The sequence below is a fragment of the Crocodylus porosus genome, unplaced genomic scaffold (genome assembly GCF_001723895.1).
Source record: "Crocodylus porosus isolate Cpor-Errol unplaced genomic scaffold, CroPor_comp1, whole genome shotgun sequence".
In the NCBI taxonomy this organism is placed as follows: Eukaryota; Metazoa; Chordata; order Crocodylia; family Crocodylidae; genus Crocodylus; species Crocodylus porosus.
In genome coordinates, this window is record NW_017728938.1 from 1,090,457 (window position 1) to 1,107,847 (window position 17,391).

The 17,391-nt window shown below is 48.8% G+C and overlaps 1 protein-coding gene across 6 annotated transcripts in view; it reads right to left on the minus strand.

The window, feature by feature from the left end:
* Positions 1 to 17,391, minus strand: part of SFMBT1 (Scm-like with four mbt domains 1) — a 129,751-nt gene that overhangs the window by 78,138 nt on the left and 34,222 nt on the right. For all 6 annotated transcript variants that reach the window (XR_002103218.1, XR_002103217.1, XM_019547429.1 and 3 more), the window contains exons 3-4: positions 2,074 to 2,314; positions 739 to 827 (exon numbers count right to left, since the gene is read on the minus strand). Coding sequence is in view for 4 of the 6 variants with exons in the window: in XM_019547429.1 (XP_019402974.1) it covers positions 739 to 827; positions 2,074 to 2,314 (330 nt within the window). In the remaining 2 variants the exon portion in view is untranslated. The remainder of the gene's footprint in view (positions 1 to 738; positions 828 to 2,073; positions 2,315 to 17,391) is intronic.

Below are 17,391 nucleotides of genomic sequence, written 5' to 3' on the forward strand. Positions count from 1 at the left end.
GGAAGAGGACAGGGCAGCAAGGATGTAGAGATATTTCTGTTAAAACATTGGGCATAGGCAAGAATTAATTTGTAGCTCTCATTTTCCAGTAAGTAACCACACTGTAATCGGGTGTAATTTGGGCATAATTTATGACTGGACACCAGCTGAAGTAGTTTTGGGGAAGCGGGTAATTTCATACAAACTTTCTAGCAACAGAAAAGGAATGACAGTTAAAAGATTCTGAATATGGCCTATTTCAAATACAGGAACATGAGTTGAGGAATAAAATAATAATGCAACAGTAATGGAAAAAAATTCTGTTCATCAGCAAAAAAGAGTAAGGAGGAACATAATTGAGGATGATAGCATGCTGAAGGTTAGATAAAGAAGAGAATCCATAAAAAGTATTTAAGGAAAACAAAAATAAGAAAAAGGAGTGCGCTTAAGTGAATTTGTAAAGAAAAAGCATTTTTACTCTGATTGGGGCTAACAGGCTGAACAGAAAATCCAAACTAATAACTACATATGTAGATCAAATGCCTTCCTGAATTAAGTGGTGTAGACACTGGAAGGTAAACAAAACTCACTTCTCAGAAGTACACTGGAATATAAACAACAGCTCTTAAAATTAAGAAGGGAGTAGAACTGATCAGTTTAACAGGGATTCATTTTACACTGTATGTGCAACAAATTAAGAGTGTACTAGCCCATAAAAAAGAATTCCATCATTTTACATGAGTTGAAATGAGAACTCACCCCCTCTAGCAAGTTTGCAGGAGCACTGCATGATCCTTTCAGCGTCAGCTGAAGGAACTCCTCCTGGTCAGGTATCTTTTCCTTGATACCTAAACAAGAAGTAAAGATGGCTTCTCTTGCCAGCAAAAGGCTAGTCATGCAACAAGACATTTTCAGATCCTCAAAATGCTTCATTCGGAATATAATTTATCATCTGTATCAGTCAACTTTCAGGCAGCCAGGGGCCATACACGGTACAGGCTACAGTCCTGGAGGCTACACAAAGTATAGGCAGCGCCCCCAGGCTCTCCCCAGCACATGGGCAGCCTGTCTCCTCCCCTCCCCCACAATTCCAGCTGCACCATGTTGTGCAGGCAACCTCACTCTCCTCTGCTACAAGCACAGCACCCTCCACTCTGGCCATGTCTGTTGCCCACCATAATGCAGGCAGCCCAACTTCTGCTATTGTTGTTTGCAGCTCAGGCACCTTGGTCTCACTGCCCTGTGCACATCTTGAGTACCCTGGCCCTCTCCTGCCACAGGAAGCAGAAGCTGGAGAAGGGCAGGGGGGCCAGAAGAACCTGGTTGATGCAATAGGAGCAGGGGATAAGGGAGGAGAACAATAGCGGGCAGTGGTGGCTGAGTAGGAGCCAATAGGCCACATGCTAACCCTTTGGGGGCCATGTGCAGTCTGTGGGCTGCCAGTTAGACAGCCCTGATCTACATGTCAACAGCAAGGCACATAGGCTCCTGCATCTTACACAATGTGTCTTTATCTGGCTTACTTGTTGGTAACATTGAGTGTGTCTACACATGCATTTATGCCAGCTTAAATTTCCTTTATTTCAAAGCAAAAGTCTGGAACCTCCACTTTTGACAACTTGATATCATAACTTGCTAGTATAGATAAAGCCTATGTTGGAATGGTCATTTGGCATTTTACAGGAAAGGATATTAAATTAATTATAAAATAGGAATTAAGATGCAGCTCAAAATTAATGTACTTTTTGTTTTGTGCAGCGGTGGTACTGATATTAGCATAGATTTGAGAATGAAGTTTAATAAAAACTGCTTTCACAGAATCAGACAAGCACAAGGCAGTGACATATATCAGGTGTTACATCAGACCAGGTTTTTTTTTCTAAAAAAGGTGGCATCTTTGTAACAGCAACCAATGTCTAAAAAAGCAAAGCCATGAGATATGGTTGGTAACAGGTAGTGAAGTCCAAGTCCAAGTCCAAGTTTGAGTTCAAACTACTCATGCCTCTGAAATGATAAAACAGTCCATTATTATTGCAGATGCATACTGGGTCAGAAATAAAAACATATTCCTTCATTTCCAAGGGGAGCTATTACCTTCAGGCACTTTGAGAATCTTTTTGTTCTGTTCACACCACCCAACTGGGTGCAAGTCAGCTGTCATAACGTCACACCAGAAGTCAGCCTTACGGTCTTCACCATACCCATCATAGCGTAATAGGAGCAACTGTCCACAGGTTGTAACAATGGTGGCTACCCAGTATGTGTTTTGGTCAGACTTGACAGCAACCTCTAGCTTCATGCCTGGGGCAAAACCATTCTGCAAACTAGTATCTACCTGGAAAGGGTAAAGATTACCACAAGTCATTAGTTCACACAAGCTTTATGTACCAGCAGAAGAGCAAAGTACATACGTGTACACAAATCTCAAATAATATTCATCTCTCAATGGCTGTTTTACTCTTCAGAGATGTATTTCATCATGTGACCTCCCATGAACAAAATTATCCACACAATTAAACATGCAGTAAATTTTAGTTTAGAATGGTGGGAAGAATCCTTTTAATTAAAATATAATCTTGTATTATAGCTTCCTTTTTTTAGCAGCACATTATTTTTTTGCTTAAGAGTCCTCCAATTCAAAACTGGGTGCGCAGGTCGGTTGGTTTTACAAGTAAAACACTGCAATGCACTTCCATCTGTTGCAACAGAATTCAACATTTTTTAATGTAAGGTAACTTGCAGAAAGTGTTACACTTTGGACAAACATTTGTTTGCAAAAGGAAAGGGAGCCATTTAACAACATGTATCTGCTACCATGTAACTGTTAGATAGGCATGATCCTATAGCAAAAAAAAAAATAGCTAAGCATCTGTAACTTTAACTCAGTTTCATACAGAATTAAAGTTGTAATGGTTTGTTATGCTTCTTTTGCTACAGAAGCATGCAGACGTAAATTACATCATAACAGCTTATGTCAGTATCGATATAATTATAATGTCTATCTTTACCAAAATGAATGCTTCATGGAGTAATACCATCCCTCATCTGCCAAGAACAGACACTTCCATATCTAAGAAGATACAATTCAGGTGCATGGCAAGTTGCAGACCTGAGACTTTTTCTCAGGCTGCTTCCTCTGAGTTCTTGTCACTAGGCCTCTTTGCTATTTCACTAAACAATTGGCTTCATCTCTTTCACATTTTTTCCAAAGCTTATTCTTTCTCAGATGCTCCAGAAGTTATATGAAGTAAGGATTTCTTAAGGTGATATCTTTCATTGGACCAACCGTGTAGTTAGGATAGTTAGATAAGCTTTTGAAAGCCCGTGAGCCACATTTTGGCCACCCCTGTTCTAACACCTTAGAGTAGTGATTCTCAACCAGGATGCCATGCTATCTTCAGGCGTCATAAGATTCTTTTAAGTGTGTCATACAATATTAGCATTGCTAGGTTTGTGAATACCTATGTGATTCGTAAGGTAAACCCAGAGATTTCAACCTCAAATTTCCCTTAGATTAATTAGTTTTAGAAATGCATTAACATTGTGCTGGTCAATATATTTTTTATTGTTGCACAGGAATCCTCTTTTTGTTGGTTGGTCTGTATTTACTGTAGTTATTAGATTTTAATTAGTCAGCATAACATTTTTATTATGCACAGAACTGTCATGAACACTATAACAAGTGCTGTAATCTGATGTTTTTGCACTGAAACCACTGGAGACAGAGATGAGTGACCTATTCTAGCAAACAACAAAGACTGCAAAGTGACTTTTTGTACAAAATTCATGACTTGTTTAAATTGACCATGGTAAACGTCTGGCAAGAGATAAATGCTGAACATCTTTTCTCCTTTGGATCAGTGAATCTGAGAAGGGCAATAACCAGCTGATTCTTATTTTTATCCCCCTATGTTCAGAGAACTGCTTAATGTCAGTAAATAGTAAGGCTGTGTGAAATTTCACTGGCCATTTCATTTTGACACCATTTTGACTCATTTCAAAGTCAAACCAGCAAAATCAAAATGAAACAAAGGGCTTTGAAACAGCCTTGAAACAAAACTAGGAAGAGGTGCTGGCAGGTGTGCTGGGGAAACTGAACCCCAGGGCAGAGGGATGCCAGGAAGCTCCACTGGGGAGAAGCAGCTCCCTGGGATGCCAGAAAGAGGAGCCGAGGCTCTAACAGGAAACTCAAGTGGGGAGCGGTCCCGAGGGACCGCCAGCACCCCTGGGTGGCACAGCAGCAAGGAAAGTACAGAGTGCCTTGGAGCCCAGTGCAGGAGGGATAAACAACACAGGCTGGTGGACTCAGATAGCCCAGCCTCAGATCAGATGGGGCCAAGGTGGGAGGGGGCATAGGCTCAAGGGAGGCTTCCCCAAGAGGACCAGCAGAGGCCCTGCATAGGGTGGCCACCCCTCCCAGATGCCTACCAGGCAAGGAGGTACTGAGTCCCAAGTAGGACCAAGGGGCCTGGGAGACAAGATCCCAGGGGCCTGCCAGCAGATGCTAACTTCTTACGTTCATTTTTCATTCCTATGTTACAGTTGACTCTGGACTGGGGTGTGTTTAGTTGCTAAGGCCACAGTCCGAAGACAAAGGATGGCCTCTGGAAGACTGACGACCAGAAGACCCCAGCCCTTGGAGGTGGGTGACATGGATGAGACGGAATCATCCAAAAGCAAGACCTGTGGAGAGCAGAGTCTGCCTTGGCTGTGGATGTGGCAAGGGTGCAGTAAAGGGAAGGTTGGAATCCCATGAAGAAGCCCAGGGATGAGATCCCCTCAGGCTACCTACCAGGAACTGCCCCCCAAGAAGAAAATAAAACATCAAAGTTGTGGCAAGAGAGTAGGAGCAGCAACCAAATCACATTGGTGGTGCCAAATTCAGATCTCACCCTGACATCGCTAGGGGGCTAGGTACCAGACAAGAAAGGGGCAAAGCCATATAACACCTACCAGCGACAGCTGGCAAGAAAGATCTGGCAGTTTTGCTGGATCATAGAACGTACATGAGTCAGCAATGTGATGCAGTTGCAAAAAACCCAACCCTCCCCCCAAAAAAAACCCAAACCAAAAATTACACCAAAACAAGAGAGAAAAACGAGCCACAAATTACAAATTTGGGCTGAATTAATAGAAGAGTTGTAAAGACCTTAGGAGGAATACTTTGTGCAGTTTTGGGCTCTCCATTTTAAGAAGGATATACAAAAGTAGGAGAGGCTCCAAAGCACACCTGGAAAAAGTGGCACAAACCACGCAGAGACAGTGCAATAGCCAGCCCAAGGCTGTGTGCTCCTCCGTCTCAGAGCACAATGTGCCCCAGCCAAGCAGGAAGTGGCTGGCTGGGGCACAGGGTACCTCAGCAGGGGGGCTCCACAGGGCACAGAGATGGGAGAGCAGGCAGCCCTGGGCTGCTTGATCCCCCATCTGTGTTTGTTCCAGCACTCACCACTTTGGCGTGGTTTGTGCCACTTTTTTTCCAGGTTTTTTTTGCTACTGGGAAATCTCAGTAGCAAATACTAAGCACCAAGCACTGATTAATGTGCAACTCATGCAGTTTGTGGTGCTGCAAAGAGGTCTGCAGCACCACAAAACACACATGTCTGCACAATGTGTTCCATTACAAAGCACATGGGTGGGGGTGTACACTGGGGCACAAAGCAGAGATACAAATTCGTGCTGCTGCAAAGGCACATCTCTTCTTGTGTGGACCTGGCTAAAGGCAATAGGTTTAAGCTGCAACAAAACCGGCTTCCTGTCAGGACAGTAGGATGATGGAATAAGCTGCCCAGGACAGTTGTGCAACCTCTTTTTTGGGGGGGTTTCAAACAGAGTTGGGATAGGCCTCACAGGCAGAGGGAGAAAAAATTATTTGGGGGGGACTGAGCATGCATGCATGCCCCCCAGCAGGTAAGTCTGTGGGGGAAGGGGTGGGAGGATGGGAAAAGGCTTGCAGGGGGGTGCAGATCGAGGCTCCAGCGGTGAGGGAGCAGGGCATAGGCAGGAGCAGGGGCTGGGTGGTAGGCCAAACAGAGGCCCAGGAGGCACATGCCTCCCCAATCTCTGTGTGGGGCAGAGGTGGCTGCTGCTGCTGCATGCTGGGCTTTGAGCCCTGCTGGCTCGAGAACCACACGATGCCACATGCCTGCAGCTGCTGGGGGTAAGTGGGGGGCAGCTCCTAATGCTGCATGCACCTTGCGAGGACATGGGGATTGTGTGCTCCAGATTTGCATGGAGGCCAAGGGCAGGCTGCCACTGTGGCCTGGGGCTGGGGGGCTGTGCCGGGCTCTTCCTGGTGGGGCGTTGGGCTGTGCTGCACTGGGGGGGGGGGGTGGTAGCGGTGCTGGGAGGCGGAGTTGTGGGTGCTACAGTGAATTTGGGGCGGTTGCAGTCCCCACCATCGCCCCCCTCCCAGTGCCGCTGCTGCCTGCACTAGTGCAGGCAGCAGCCCAGCCCTCTGCCAGGAAAAGCCAGCCTCCACCCCGGCTCTGGCCCCAGACCGCCGTGGCAGCCCACTCTGCCCCAGGCACAGATCTAGGCACACACATTCCTCCATGCCCTCCTGGGGTGTGCATAGCAGCAGGAGCCGCCCCCACAGCCCTGAGACCCCCAGACTAGCCGCTCATGGCTATGTACCTTGCTCCACCTCAGCTGTGCAGCATCCACTCCTGCCCCAGCCCCACTCCCTCTCTCACCATTGCACGCATGCCCCTCCCCACCCCTGCTGCAGCCAACTGGAGCCCATGGCTGGGTTGCATTTCGGCCCTATCCGCTGCCTTGTTTAGGGGGCTGTAACAGGGGGTCTAGTGGGGGCCAATTTTCCCTTGGCCTGCTCACCTGTTTCTGGGGCAGCCATCCACCTTCTCTCCTGCCACATCTTGCTGTCAATTAATTAATAATCTTAATTAGGTGGGAGGCTGCCTGGTTTTTTTTCCGACCCAGTGCCAGGGGGTACTAGCTGCAGCTCCATTCCTCCCCTACACCACAGCCCAAGTCTCGCAGATAGCATTTATAAATTCCTCTTCATGTTGGGGTCTCAGCTGCTGTGGGCTTACTCCCCTTCTCTCTAGCTAGGCCTGTCAGCCACAATCCCCCACACACACACTAATCAGGGCTTGGCTCTAGCTTTCACAACTCACTCGGGCTTCTGTGCCGTCTCTGGCACTGGGGCATGCTCACCCCCGAATACTGCACTCTCTGGCCCTGGGGTCCGGTTGCCCCCAAATACTGTGCCGTCTCTGGTGCTGGGGTCCACTCACCCTGAATACTGCGTGTCCTGGAGACCGGGGTGACACAGGCAACTCACCTGCAGCAGGAGACGATGCGCTGGGGAAATCCGCATGGCTCGTGAGCCAGCTCTTTATACAGCTGTGGCTGGCCGGTGACATCAGCTCCGGACGCCAGCCTGTGAAGATCAAAATGGCGGCGGCTGCAGCGGAAGGGGTGGATGGCCCCGCAGAGGGAGATCCGTCGATGGCAGAAGAGGAGGGTGAGGCCCTGCGGTGTCCAGGGAAGGACGGGGAGCCGGAACAGGAAGAGCCGGAGAGAGGGAGCCGGCAGCAGCTCCCAGGAGCCGGCGGCAGACAGGAGGCATCTGAACGGGGCAGCAGCAAGGAGGAGCCACCATGGAGGACCCGCTGGAACCAGGTGCACACTGGGTACGGCAGGGCAGCAAGGATCCCTAGGGAGGAGCCTGATCGGGGCGGGGTCGCTGCCGGGACTACGGGTGCCCGAGTCTATTAGAGACACAGGTCCTAGGGACTGAGGGTCTGGAGCCAGATCTGTAACTATAGAGGCTCGACCCTTTTGGTATAGAGAAAAGGGAAGGTGGCAGATGGGCAAGAGGAGACATGTGCCTCCTCCTCAGGGCCACCTCCAGAAGGTGGCGTGAGGCCAGGATGCAGGGGTGGTTGGAGCCCCGTGTACATCCACCGGGTCGGACCCGGGCAACAAGGGACCCTTCAGACAACCCCCCCCGCCCCATTGACGGTACACCAAGATGTGGCAGGCGAGAGTGGGGGCAGCGACGCGGTGAAAGAACTTCCGCATTGCCCTCAAGGGTCCCGGGGCAGGGCAACATCAAAAGGGCGGTGCCCTCAGGAGTGAATAAAGCCCAGCGGGCACACTGCGCCTTCTCTGGTGTCGGGGTCCTCTCACCCCAAATACTGTGTCCTTTGGTACTTAGGTCCCCATGGTGCAGTGGGCCCCCAACGAGGCCTCCTCCTTTCCCAAATCGCTTCCCCGGTCCTCCCGATTATTAACAACCAACGCAAACATAAAACATGATAATAAAAAATAGGCGAGGCAACATGCCTGCTTACTTTAGGTGATAATGCCCTTTGACTCACAGCGTGGCGTACTCTTCCAGATGAGGCTGCAGCTGTGGCACCACGTTCATCGGGAGTCTCCTTCTCTCTTGCCCCTCTGATCTTCTCCACTCGCTGTTTATAGGGATGTGGCCTTCCCCTTCCTGTCACCTAACTGGCTGGCAGGCCTGAACCTTAACTCTTACCTGACTGCCCGGCCGTGACTGGAAGGTTCTAGATTTAAAGGGACCACCCTGTCTCTTGGTAACAGGGCTAGGGTTCCTTGTTACACCCCCCCTTCTCTTTTGACCGTGGGCACTTTTTCTTCCCCAGACCCTCTTCTTCATATTGTCTCGAGAGGAAATCAGCACTTATATTCTGAATTCCTGGGTGGTGCTTTACTTCAAAACAATATGGTCGCAGACTAAGGGCCCATCTCATCAGCCTAGCATTATCCATCTTCATGCTCTGTAGCCAGTGTAGAGGTGCGTGATTGGTGATCAGCGTGAACCATCACCCTAACAGGTAATATCTGAGTGTTTCAACAGCCCATTGAATTGCCAAACACTGTTCCTCTATCATGGCGCAATTCCGTTCCGGTGGATGTAATTTCCTGCTTATATAAGCTATTGGATGCTCTACTTCTTTCTCTCTGGACCAGCACCACTCCAATAGCCACAATTGATGCGTTGGTCTGTACCAGGAAAGGTTTATTAAAATCTGGCATATCTAGTAAGCACTGTAAACATCGCATGTCCTTCACCACTCGAAATGCCTTTTCTTTTTCTGGCATCCATCTCACTTTGTTTGGGGCCCCTGCCTTTATCATCTCCATCAAAGGTACTACCAAGTCTGCGAAATGAGATACAAACCTTCTATAATAACTAGCTAGCCCCATAAAAGCCCTCACTTGTTTCTTCGTATGGGGAGCTCGGTATTCCGCAACGCCTCCACCTTGTCTAACAATGGTCTCACCTTTCCGCTTCCTACTAGGAATCCAAGATACTGTGTTTCTTCTTTCCCTATCTTACATTTCTTCAGATTGGCTGTCAGTTCAGCCCTTCTCAAATCTTGCGTTACCTCTCTCAATACAGTTAGGTGTCCCGCCCAGTCTTCAGAGTATATAATAATATCGTCTATGTAAGCCGCAGCGTAACCCCCATGGGGATCCAAAACTCTGTCCATTAGATGCTGAAATGTAGCTGTGGCTCCATGTAGTCCGAACGGCATTCACTGGAACTGGAAGAGACCCCAAGGGGTGGCAAACACTGTCTTTTTTTGATCTTCTGGTGCTACAGGGACCTGCCAGTAACCTTTTGTCAGGTCCAAAGTGGAAATGTAGTGATCTTGCCTAATGTTTTCCACCACTTCATCTACTCTTGGCATCGGATAGGCATCAAACCTGGCTGCTGAATTTACCTTCCGGAAATCAATACAGAGATGAATTTTCCCATCTGGCTTGGGCACTGCTACGATGGGGCTCCGCCAGTCACTGTGGGACTCGCATATGATGCCCTTCTCCAGCATCATCTCAATCTCTATTTTTATCTGGCTCTGCAGTTGTTGTGGAATCTGTCTCCAATTTTCACGGATCACCTGACCTGGAGGAGATTTTATTTGATGTGCCACACCCCAAACTTCCCCAGGGGTTTCCTGGAACACATCCCCATATTCCCTGACTAGCTTGGCAGCCTATCTTCTCTGATCTTCAGATAGTTGCAGGGCCAGTTCTACGTCACCCGGTCCACTTCCCTTTGTCAAAGAGGGCCCCAATTCTAATTCCTCCGGATGAAGAGCTAGGTACATACCCTCTCATTCTTCCCACTTCTTCAACATCTTGACATGATATACTTACTTCTTTTTTTGTTTATCTGTCCAATACACCTCATAGTCTATGGGCCCTACTTGGCATATAATTTCATAGGGTCCCTGCCACCAAGTGAGTAACTTACTCTCATGGTCAGGCAACAGAACCAACACGTGGTCCCCCAAGTCAAACTTCCTTTCCCGCATGCCTCGGTTATAATGCCTCACTTGCCATTGCTGGGCCTCTCTGAGATTTCCTAAAAACTTGCTCCAAGCTGCTTCAAGGTGTCCCCGCAGTTGTATTATGTATCGGATCAAGTTCTGATTTTTGCTATTCTGTTCTTCCCAACCCTCTTTAATTAAATCCAGGATGCCCCTTGGTTGCTGGCCATACAATAGTTCAAAGGGTGAAAAACTAGTTGAGGCCTGGGGTGCCTCCTTTATGGCAAATAACAAAGGTGGTATCATTTTATTCCAGTTCTGAGGACTCTCAAACACAAATTTCTTCAACATCTTCTTCAATGTCCGATTAAACTACTCCATGAGCCCGTCCATTTGGGAATGATACACTGCAGTCTTTAGGTGTTTAATTCCTAAAGCTTTACTCACTACTTCGAACATGTGTGATGTAAAATTCATCCCCTGGTCTGTCAGCAGTTCTCTAGGGAGTCCTACTCATGAGAATATTTTCAATAGCTCATTCGCCACCTTTGGAGTGGACACTGTCTGCATCGGCACAGCCTTTGGGTACCTTGTTGTGTAATCCAGTAAAACGAAAATATACTGTTTTCCAGTGCTACTTCTGGGAAGTGGCCCTACGATGTCCACCACCACACACTTAAAGGGAAATTCCACCAAGGGAATTGGAATTAAGGGAGCTTTTGGAGGGTGTCTTGGGTTCACCTTTCGGCACATGGGACATGAAGCACAATACCTTGCCACTTCCTGTAACAGTCCTGGCTAAAAAAATCTTGCCCAAATACGGGCTTCTGTTTTGTCCCTGCACAAATGTCCATCCATAGGGAGCTCATGGGCCACCTTCAATAGAGCCCATCGATATGGCTGAGGTACCAGCGACTCTACGACCTCCCCTCCTTCAGACTTCCCTTGCTCAATTAGGTACAGGAGGTCATTTCTTACCTCAAACCTCGGCATTGTCTTCATCAGTTCTGGTTATAATACCTCACCATTTTGTTGAGCCAGGTGTTCCTGCAAAGCATACTGAAAATCTGCTTCCCAACTCTGTTCCAACTGGAAATGCTCGTCCTCCCACAAGTGTGTGACATTCACCTCCTTTTCGGTCTCTTCTTTGGGTGGGGGTTGTTCAATTTCACCCAAGAACCCCTCAGCCCCATGATCACCTTCCCATCCAGCCTTGGGCTTTCTAGCCTCCCAGGGCCTCCAATGATGACTTTCTCTCCCCTCAGTCCCCTCTTTCTGCATCACACTGGCTATCACTGTCAACAACTCTGGTCAGTCACTGCCCAGTATCACTAGGTAGGGTAGGCGCTCTGCAACCCCAACTAACATCTGGTGAATCCTGTCACCTACTTGTAGAATGGCCCCCACTCTGTCCACTTCTATGGGATCCCCACACTGGCATTGCACAATTACATGGTCCACTACTTTCCTCTCTCTTGCCGGTAACACATCACTCCACACCATGGTCTGCAATGACCCTGAGTCCAGCATAGCCCATACTCTTTTCCCCTTCATTGTCACCTCCACCATCAACACAGGCAGCTCATCTCCCACCTCAGGGTCAACTCTGGCCCCATAGCCACACATCCCCACTTGGGTTGTTGATCGCAGGTGGATGCTCCGAGTCATGTTGGCTACCAGTGCCCTTTGTCTTGGGGCTTGATCCTGTAAGCCTTGTATTATTTGGTGTAGCCAATCCAAGACTTGCTGCTGCGATTCCAGGTCTGGGGCTAGCATCTGCTCTCATTTCTCTGGCTTCTTTATGGACCCAAAGGTTCTTTCCCTCATACAGGCAAACCAGCACCTTATGATACATACTGCTGGATGAAAGTTTCCCGGCCAATGCACCACTGCAACAGGGGGTCTAGTGGGGGCCGATTTTCCCTTGGCCTGCCCACCTGTTTCTGGGCCAGCCACCCACCTTCTTGCCTGCCACATCTTGTTGTCAATTAATTAATTAGGTGGGAGGCTGCCTGGTTGGTTTTTTTGCCCCAATGCCAGGGGGTGCTATCTGCAGCTCCGTTCCTCCCTTACACCACAGCCCAAGCCTCGCAGATGGTATTTATAAATTTCTCTTTATGTTGGGGTCTTAGCTGCTGTGGGCTTACTCCCCTTCTCTTTAGTTAGGCCTCTCAGCCACAAAAAACACCAACCCACTAATCAGGGCTTGGCTCTAAGGTTCTAGCTCTCAAAACTCACTCAGGCTTCTGTGCCCTCTCTGGTGCTGGGGTCCACTCACCCTGAATACCGCGCCCTCTCTGGCCCTGGGCCTGAATACCACACCCTCTTTGGCGCTGGGGTCCCCACGCTGCAGTGGGCCCCCAATGAGGCCTCCTCCTTCCCTAAATAGCTTCCCTGGTCCTCCAGATTATTAACATCCAACACAAATATAAAAAATGATAATAAAAAATAGGAGAGGCAACATCCCTGCTTACTTTAGGTGATCATGCCCTTTGGCTCACAGCGTGGCATACTCTTCCAGATGAGGCTACGGCCATGGCACTAGGTTTATTGGGAGTCCCCTTCTCTCCTGGTCCTCTGGTCTTCTCCACTCACTGTTTATAAGGGTCTGACCTTCCCCTTCCTGTCACCTGACCGGCTGACAGGCCTGAGCCTTAACCCCTACCTGACTGGATGGCCATGACTGGAAGGTTCTAGATTTAAAAGGACCACCCTGTCTCTTGGTATCAGGGCTACGTTTCCCTGTTACAGGGGCCAAGCCTCTTTAGTCCCAGCCTGCCACCGCCTAAGACAGACTCTTATCTGGAATGGTTTAGAAAGAGCATATCTCATGTAACCCAGCAACACTCAAGGGTGTGCTCATCCTCAATTAGAAAGGACAGATGAGGCAGGCAACACCTGGAATTTGAGCTCGGGTCCCTCTTTCCTCTACAGAGTCAGCTCCAAGCCAACGCTCTTAACTATTAGGGCTGTGTGAAAAGGCACCGTTCTGTTTTGACTTCCGTGTCAACTTTTTGATGGAACAGCTTTTCATTTTGAATTTCGTTTCAATTTGAAATTGCTGTTCCATTTCATTTCCTTGAAACAGTGTTGCTGTTTTGATGCTGTTTTGACGTTTCGCCCATAGGCTATAATGGGGAAGCTCGAGACAGCCTATATCTTTGTCATTTCTGGCCTGAGGGCGTGAAGCCTGCCAAGTTTCAAGGAGATACATGCAGGAGTTTCAGGGAAACTATACCTTTAATCCTTGAAAGTAAAAAACTCATGTCACATGTACATGTTAAGCCACAGCAGGGACAAAATTGCAGGGGTAATAGCCCCTGCTGAGGCAACAAAGCCTTCCAAGTTTCAAGGAGATAGGTGGAGGGGCTTCAGGGAAACTGCACCTCAAGCTGTGGACAAACAAAACTCATGACATGGGTGACACTGTGTGTGTGTTAAGGCACAGCAGGGTGAAAACTGTAGGCATGTTAGCCCCTGCTGTGGCCACAAAGCCTGCCAGCTTTCAAGGAGATAGGTACAGGACCTTCTGGGTTCTGGGGCCCTGCACCTCTGGCTTCTGACAGGCAAAACTTGTGACATGAGTGCTTGTGAGACTGTCTGTCTTGGGGCACAGGGGGGTGAAAACTGCAGGCCTGCAAGGAGATAGGTGCAGGGGGAGTCTGGGTTCTTGGGCCCTGCACCTCTAGCTGCTGACAGGCAAACTCGTGACATGGGTGGGTGACACTGCATGTGTGTTAAGGTGTGCCCTCACTCAACTGACATGAAGGCAGAAAGCAGGGCAGTTCAAACAAAGCTGCCTTTTATGGAGTTTTTCCATCCCTCCCCCAGAGCACTGGGATTGGAAGAGACCTCAGGAAAGGATGACAGTCACTGGCCAGCTACACAGTCAATAATGATAGCACTCCTTCCCCCCACCACCTTCCTCTCCTTACTTTAGTTTCTGTTTGCCTGCAGGCAAGCCCAGCTTGAGCTTCAAAACTCGAAACATTTAAAAATTTTTGAAATGTTTCGACTTGCCTCATTTTGTTTTGAAGCTCTCTGTTTCATTTTGATTTTGCCATTTTGAGCTCAAAACAAGTTGAAAGTGTCGAAACAAAACTGCCAGCGAAATTTCTCACAGTCTGATTAACTATTTACAGTTTATTAAATTATAATATACATACTATCTTTATCCAATATATTCAGGTAAGTATCTCAGTAGATACCACACAACAAATAAAGGAAAACTTCCACTAAGTATTTCCAATGATATCACTCAACAACACTAAGGGTATACAGATAAATATTTACAATATGGGTCCCACAATATGATAAGCCAGGAACCCCCTCCTGGGACTGCTTGTCCTAATGGGTGACCCACCTCAGGGATGGCCTTCTCAACCCTGCGTCCTACAGAGGCCTGGCACAACTGGTGAGACTTCAGGATGCTCATGTGAGGAGGAGAGGTGGATATCCAGATAGGTGAACCAGGCAAGTTACGGTCAATGGGTAGTTTACACAAAACCCAGAGGAACCATTGGCAGAGTACAACCAGGTAGAAAAAAGGAAAGGGGGGTGGGGGAAAGGTGTGAGCAGGCAGCACACCGATGAGGAACCAGTTATGCAAAACTAAACCAATCCCATCACATATTGTACAACATATCCACAATCATGATAACAGTGTTACAAAATATAAGGCACAGCTTTACATGATATAAGGCACATCTACCCCTGGATTCCAGTTAGCAAGGGGTACCTCCCCTCCTACGGGTCTACTTGGGAGGGAACCTTTCACCCAGGGCTTCCCTTGAGAGGGGGTGGAACTTATTTCAGGAATGCTTCTCCTGTGGGACCCGATTCTACTAGCAACTCACAGTCCTCTCTGAGGAGCCACTGACTGGGCTTCAGGGTCCTCTGCTCAGTCAGAGCCCCTCCGGCGCATTCTGCCTCATGCTGAGACCTTCCCTCCTGGCCCTGTGCCCTGCTTTGGGCATTGAGGGTTCTTCCAGCTCTCAGGGGGGAGGGGAGTGGGGAATCCAGCCACTGCTGGCTGGGTTTACCCAGCCTTAGGCCTGGGCCTTCCATTTCCCAGGTCCTGCTCTAGGCTCTGGGGCTCTTTTAGATCCTTGGCCAGGCCACACTGCAGGGCTCCAGCTATCTGGCCTATGCCAGGGCTAACCTAAGCAGCCTTGAGCTCCTCCCAGAGCTGGCTCTCCATGTTCCGGTCTGCACACCATGTGGGGCCTGAGTAACCTCAAGCTGCTCCCAGGGCCAGCTTTCCATGTGCCTGTCTGCACACCAGATGGGGTCCAAGCAGCCATGAGCTGCTCCCAGGGTCAGCTCTCCATGTGCTAGTCTGCAAACTGGGTGGGGCCCAAGCAGCGTCGAGCTGCTTCCAGGGCCAGCTCTCCATGTGCCGGTCTGCACACCTGCTCAAGCAGGTAAGTTGCCACACTTTCCCTTGCAAGGACCCTTCATTGTCCCTGGTGAAGCATATGCCTTTGATTTACTGGGTCTATGGGGCAGTGATGGTCACCTCCCTGGGCATTCCAGGAGTATCAGAAGTGAATTTTCGGACTGGTCTCCATTCTCATTGAGGCCGAAGCAATGGTTCTTGCATGGGACTCCAGGAAAGTCTGGAGGAGGGGGCCTCTCTCCCTCGGCTGGAAGGTACAGGTTCTATGTGCCAGGTGTTTTCCCAGGACCGTTCTCCCAGGGCTGCTGTTCTCCTAAGACAATTCGTTGGAAGGTTGTCCTGCTTGGTGGCCTCTTCCACAGGCCTTTCAATTGCAACCCTCTGAATGGGTTCTCCTGCCACAGTGGGCCCCAGACTAGGGTGAAATTGGAAGGGATACCATCCCTCATAGTCCAATTCAGAGTCCAAATCTCCTGGGAGACAGGAAAGGGGTTCCCTGTTTACTCATGGTTGAGTCATTCAGGGACTCTGTGGCCTATTAGGGGGCATCTCCACCTCAGCCTGATCAGGCCCATGCAGTTCCCTGATGGGCAGGAGAAGATTTCGATGCACCACGTTGTATGGCCCATACCCTGCCTTGGGGGCATTTTCATACACAGGGAGTTCCCCCATTTTCTTGACTATGAAGTAGGGCTCAGCCTTCCAACGATCAGCTATCTTGTGCATTCCCCTCAGCCTGTGATTTCTTAACAGCACCCAGTCTCTGGGGCTTAGTTCTTGCTCTTGGACTTGGGAGTCATAATGTGTCTTATGGTGCTGCTGGGTTTTTTTGTCCGACTTCCCTGTGAGGCAGTAGGCTTGTCATAGTCAATCTTGCAGCTGTTTGGCATACTGCCTGTGCACTAAATGCTGCCTGTAAGCTTGCTCTACCCTGAAGCACAAATCGATAGGCAACTGGGGTTGCCTCCAAAACATAAACAAATAGGGGCTTGCCCCCGTGGTGTTGTTGCTGGTTGTATTGTAAACATGCACCAGGTAAGAATGCTGGCTTCAAGTGCTGAACCACTCAGGCTGGGGATCCCCCTGAGAGTAATATGGGGTGGTCTGTGATTTCTGTATTCCCACTACAGCCAAGACTTCTTTGAGCAGTGTACTCTCAAAGTCCCTTCCCTGATCAGAGTGGATTCGGGCAGGTAATCTAAAACCAGAAATATTTCTCCTGTATCATCTTGGCAACGGTTTTGGTGGTTTGATTGTGTGTTACAAAAGCTTGGACATACCGAGGGAAGTGGTCAGTGACAACAAGAATATTTCCCTTTTGATTTCCTTCTCCTTCAATTGATAGGAAGTCCATACATACCAATTCCACTGGCTGTGAGCTTTTAATGGTATGAAGGTAAGCTGTGTGGGTGGGCAGAGTTTTGCATTTCACACAGCACTCACACATTGAACACTTGATTCTGATGTCCTCGGCCAATGCTAGAGTGTACTCCACCCCCATATGTCCAAAATCATCATGGAGTGCTTGAAGTATGAGGGCCTGCTGTTCTTGAGGCAGGACCAGTTGTAATACTTCCTTTCCTTCTTTGTCATTCACTAGGCAGAGAAGAACCCCGTTGAGCAGCCTCACCTTCTTCCATTCCCATAATAGGAGGCAAGCTGTGGGTGTGCTAGAATCAGATAGGTTTGGTAGGGTAGATCCCTTTTGCTGAGCCCACAATACATCTCAGATGTCTGGGTCTT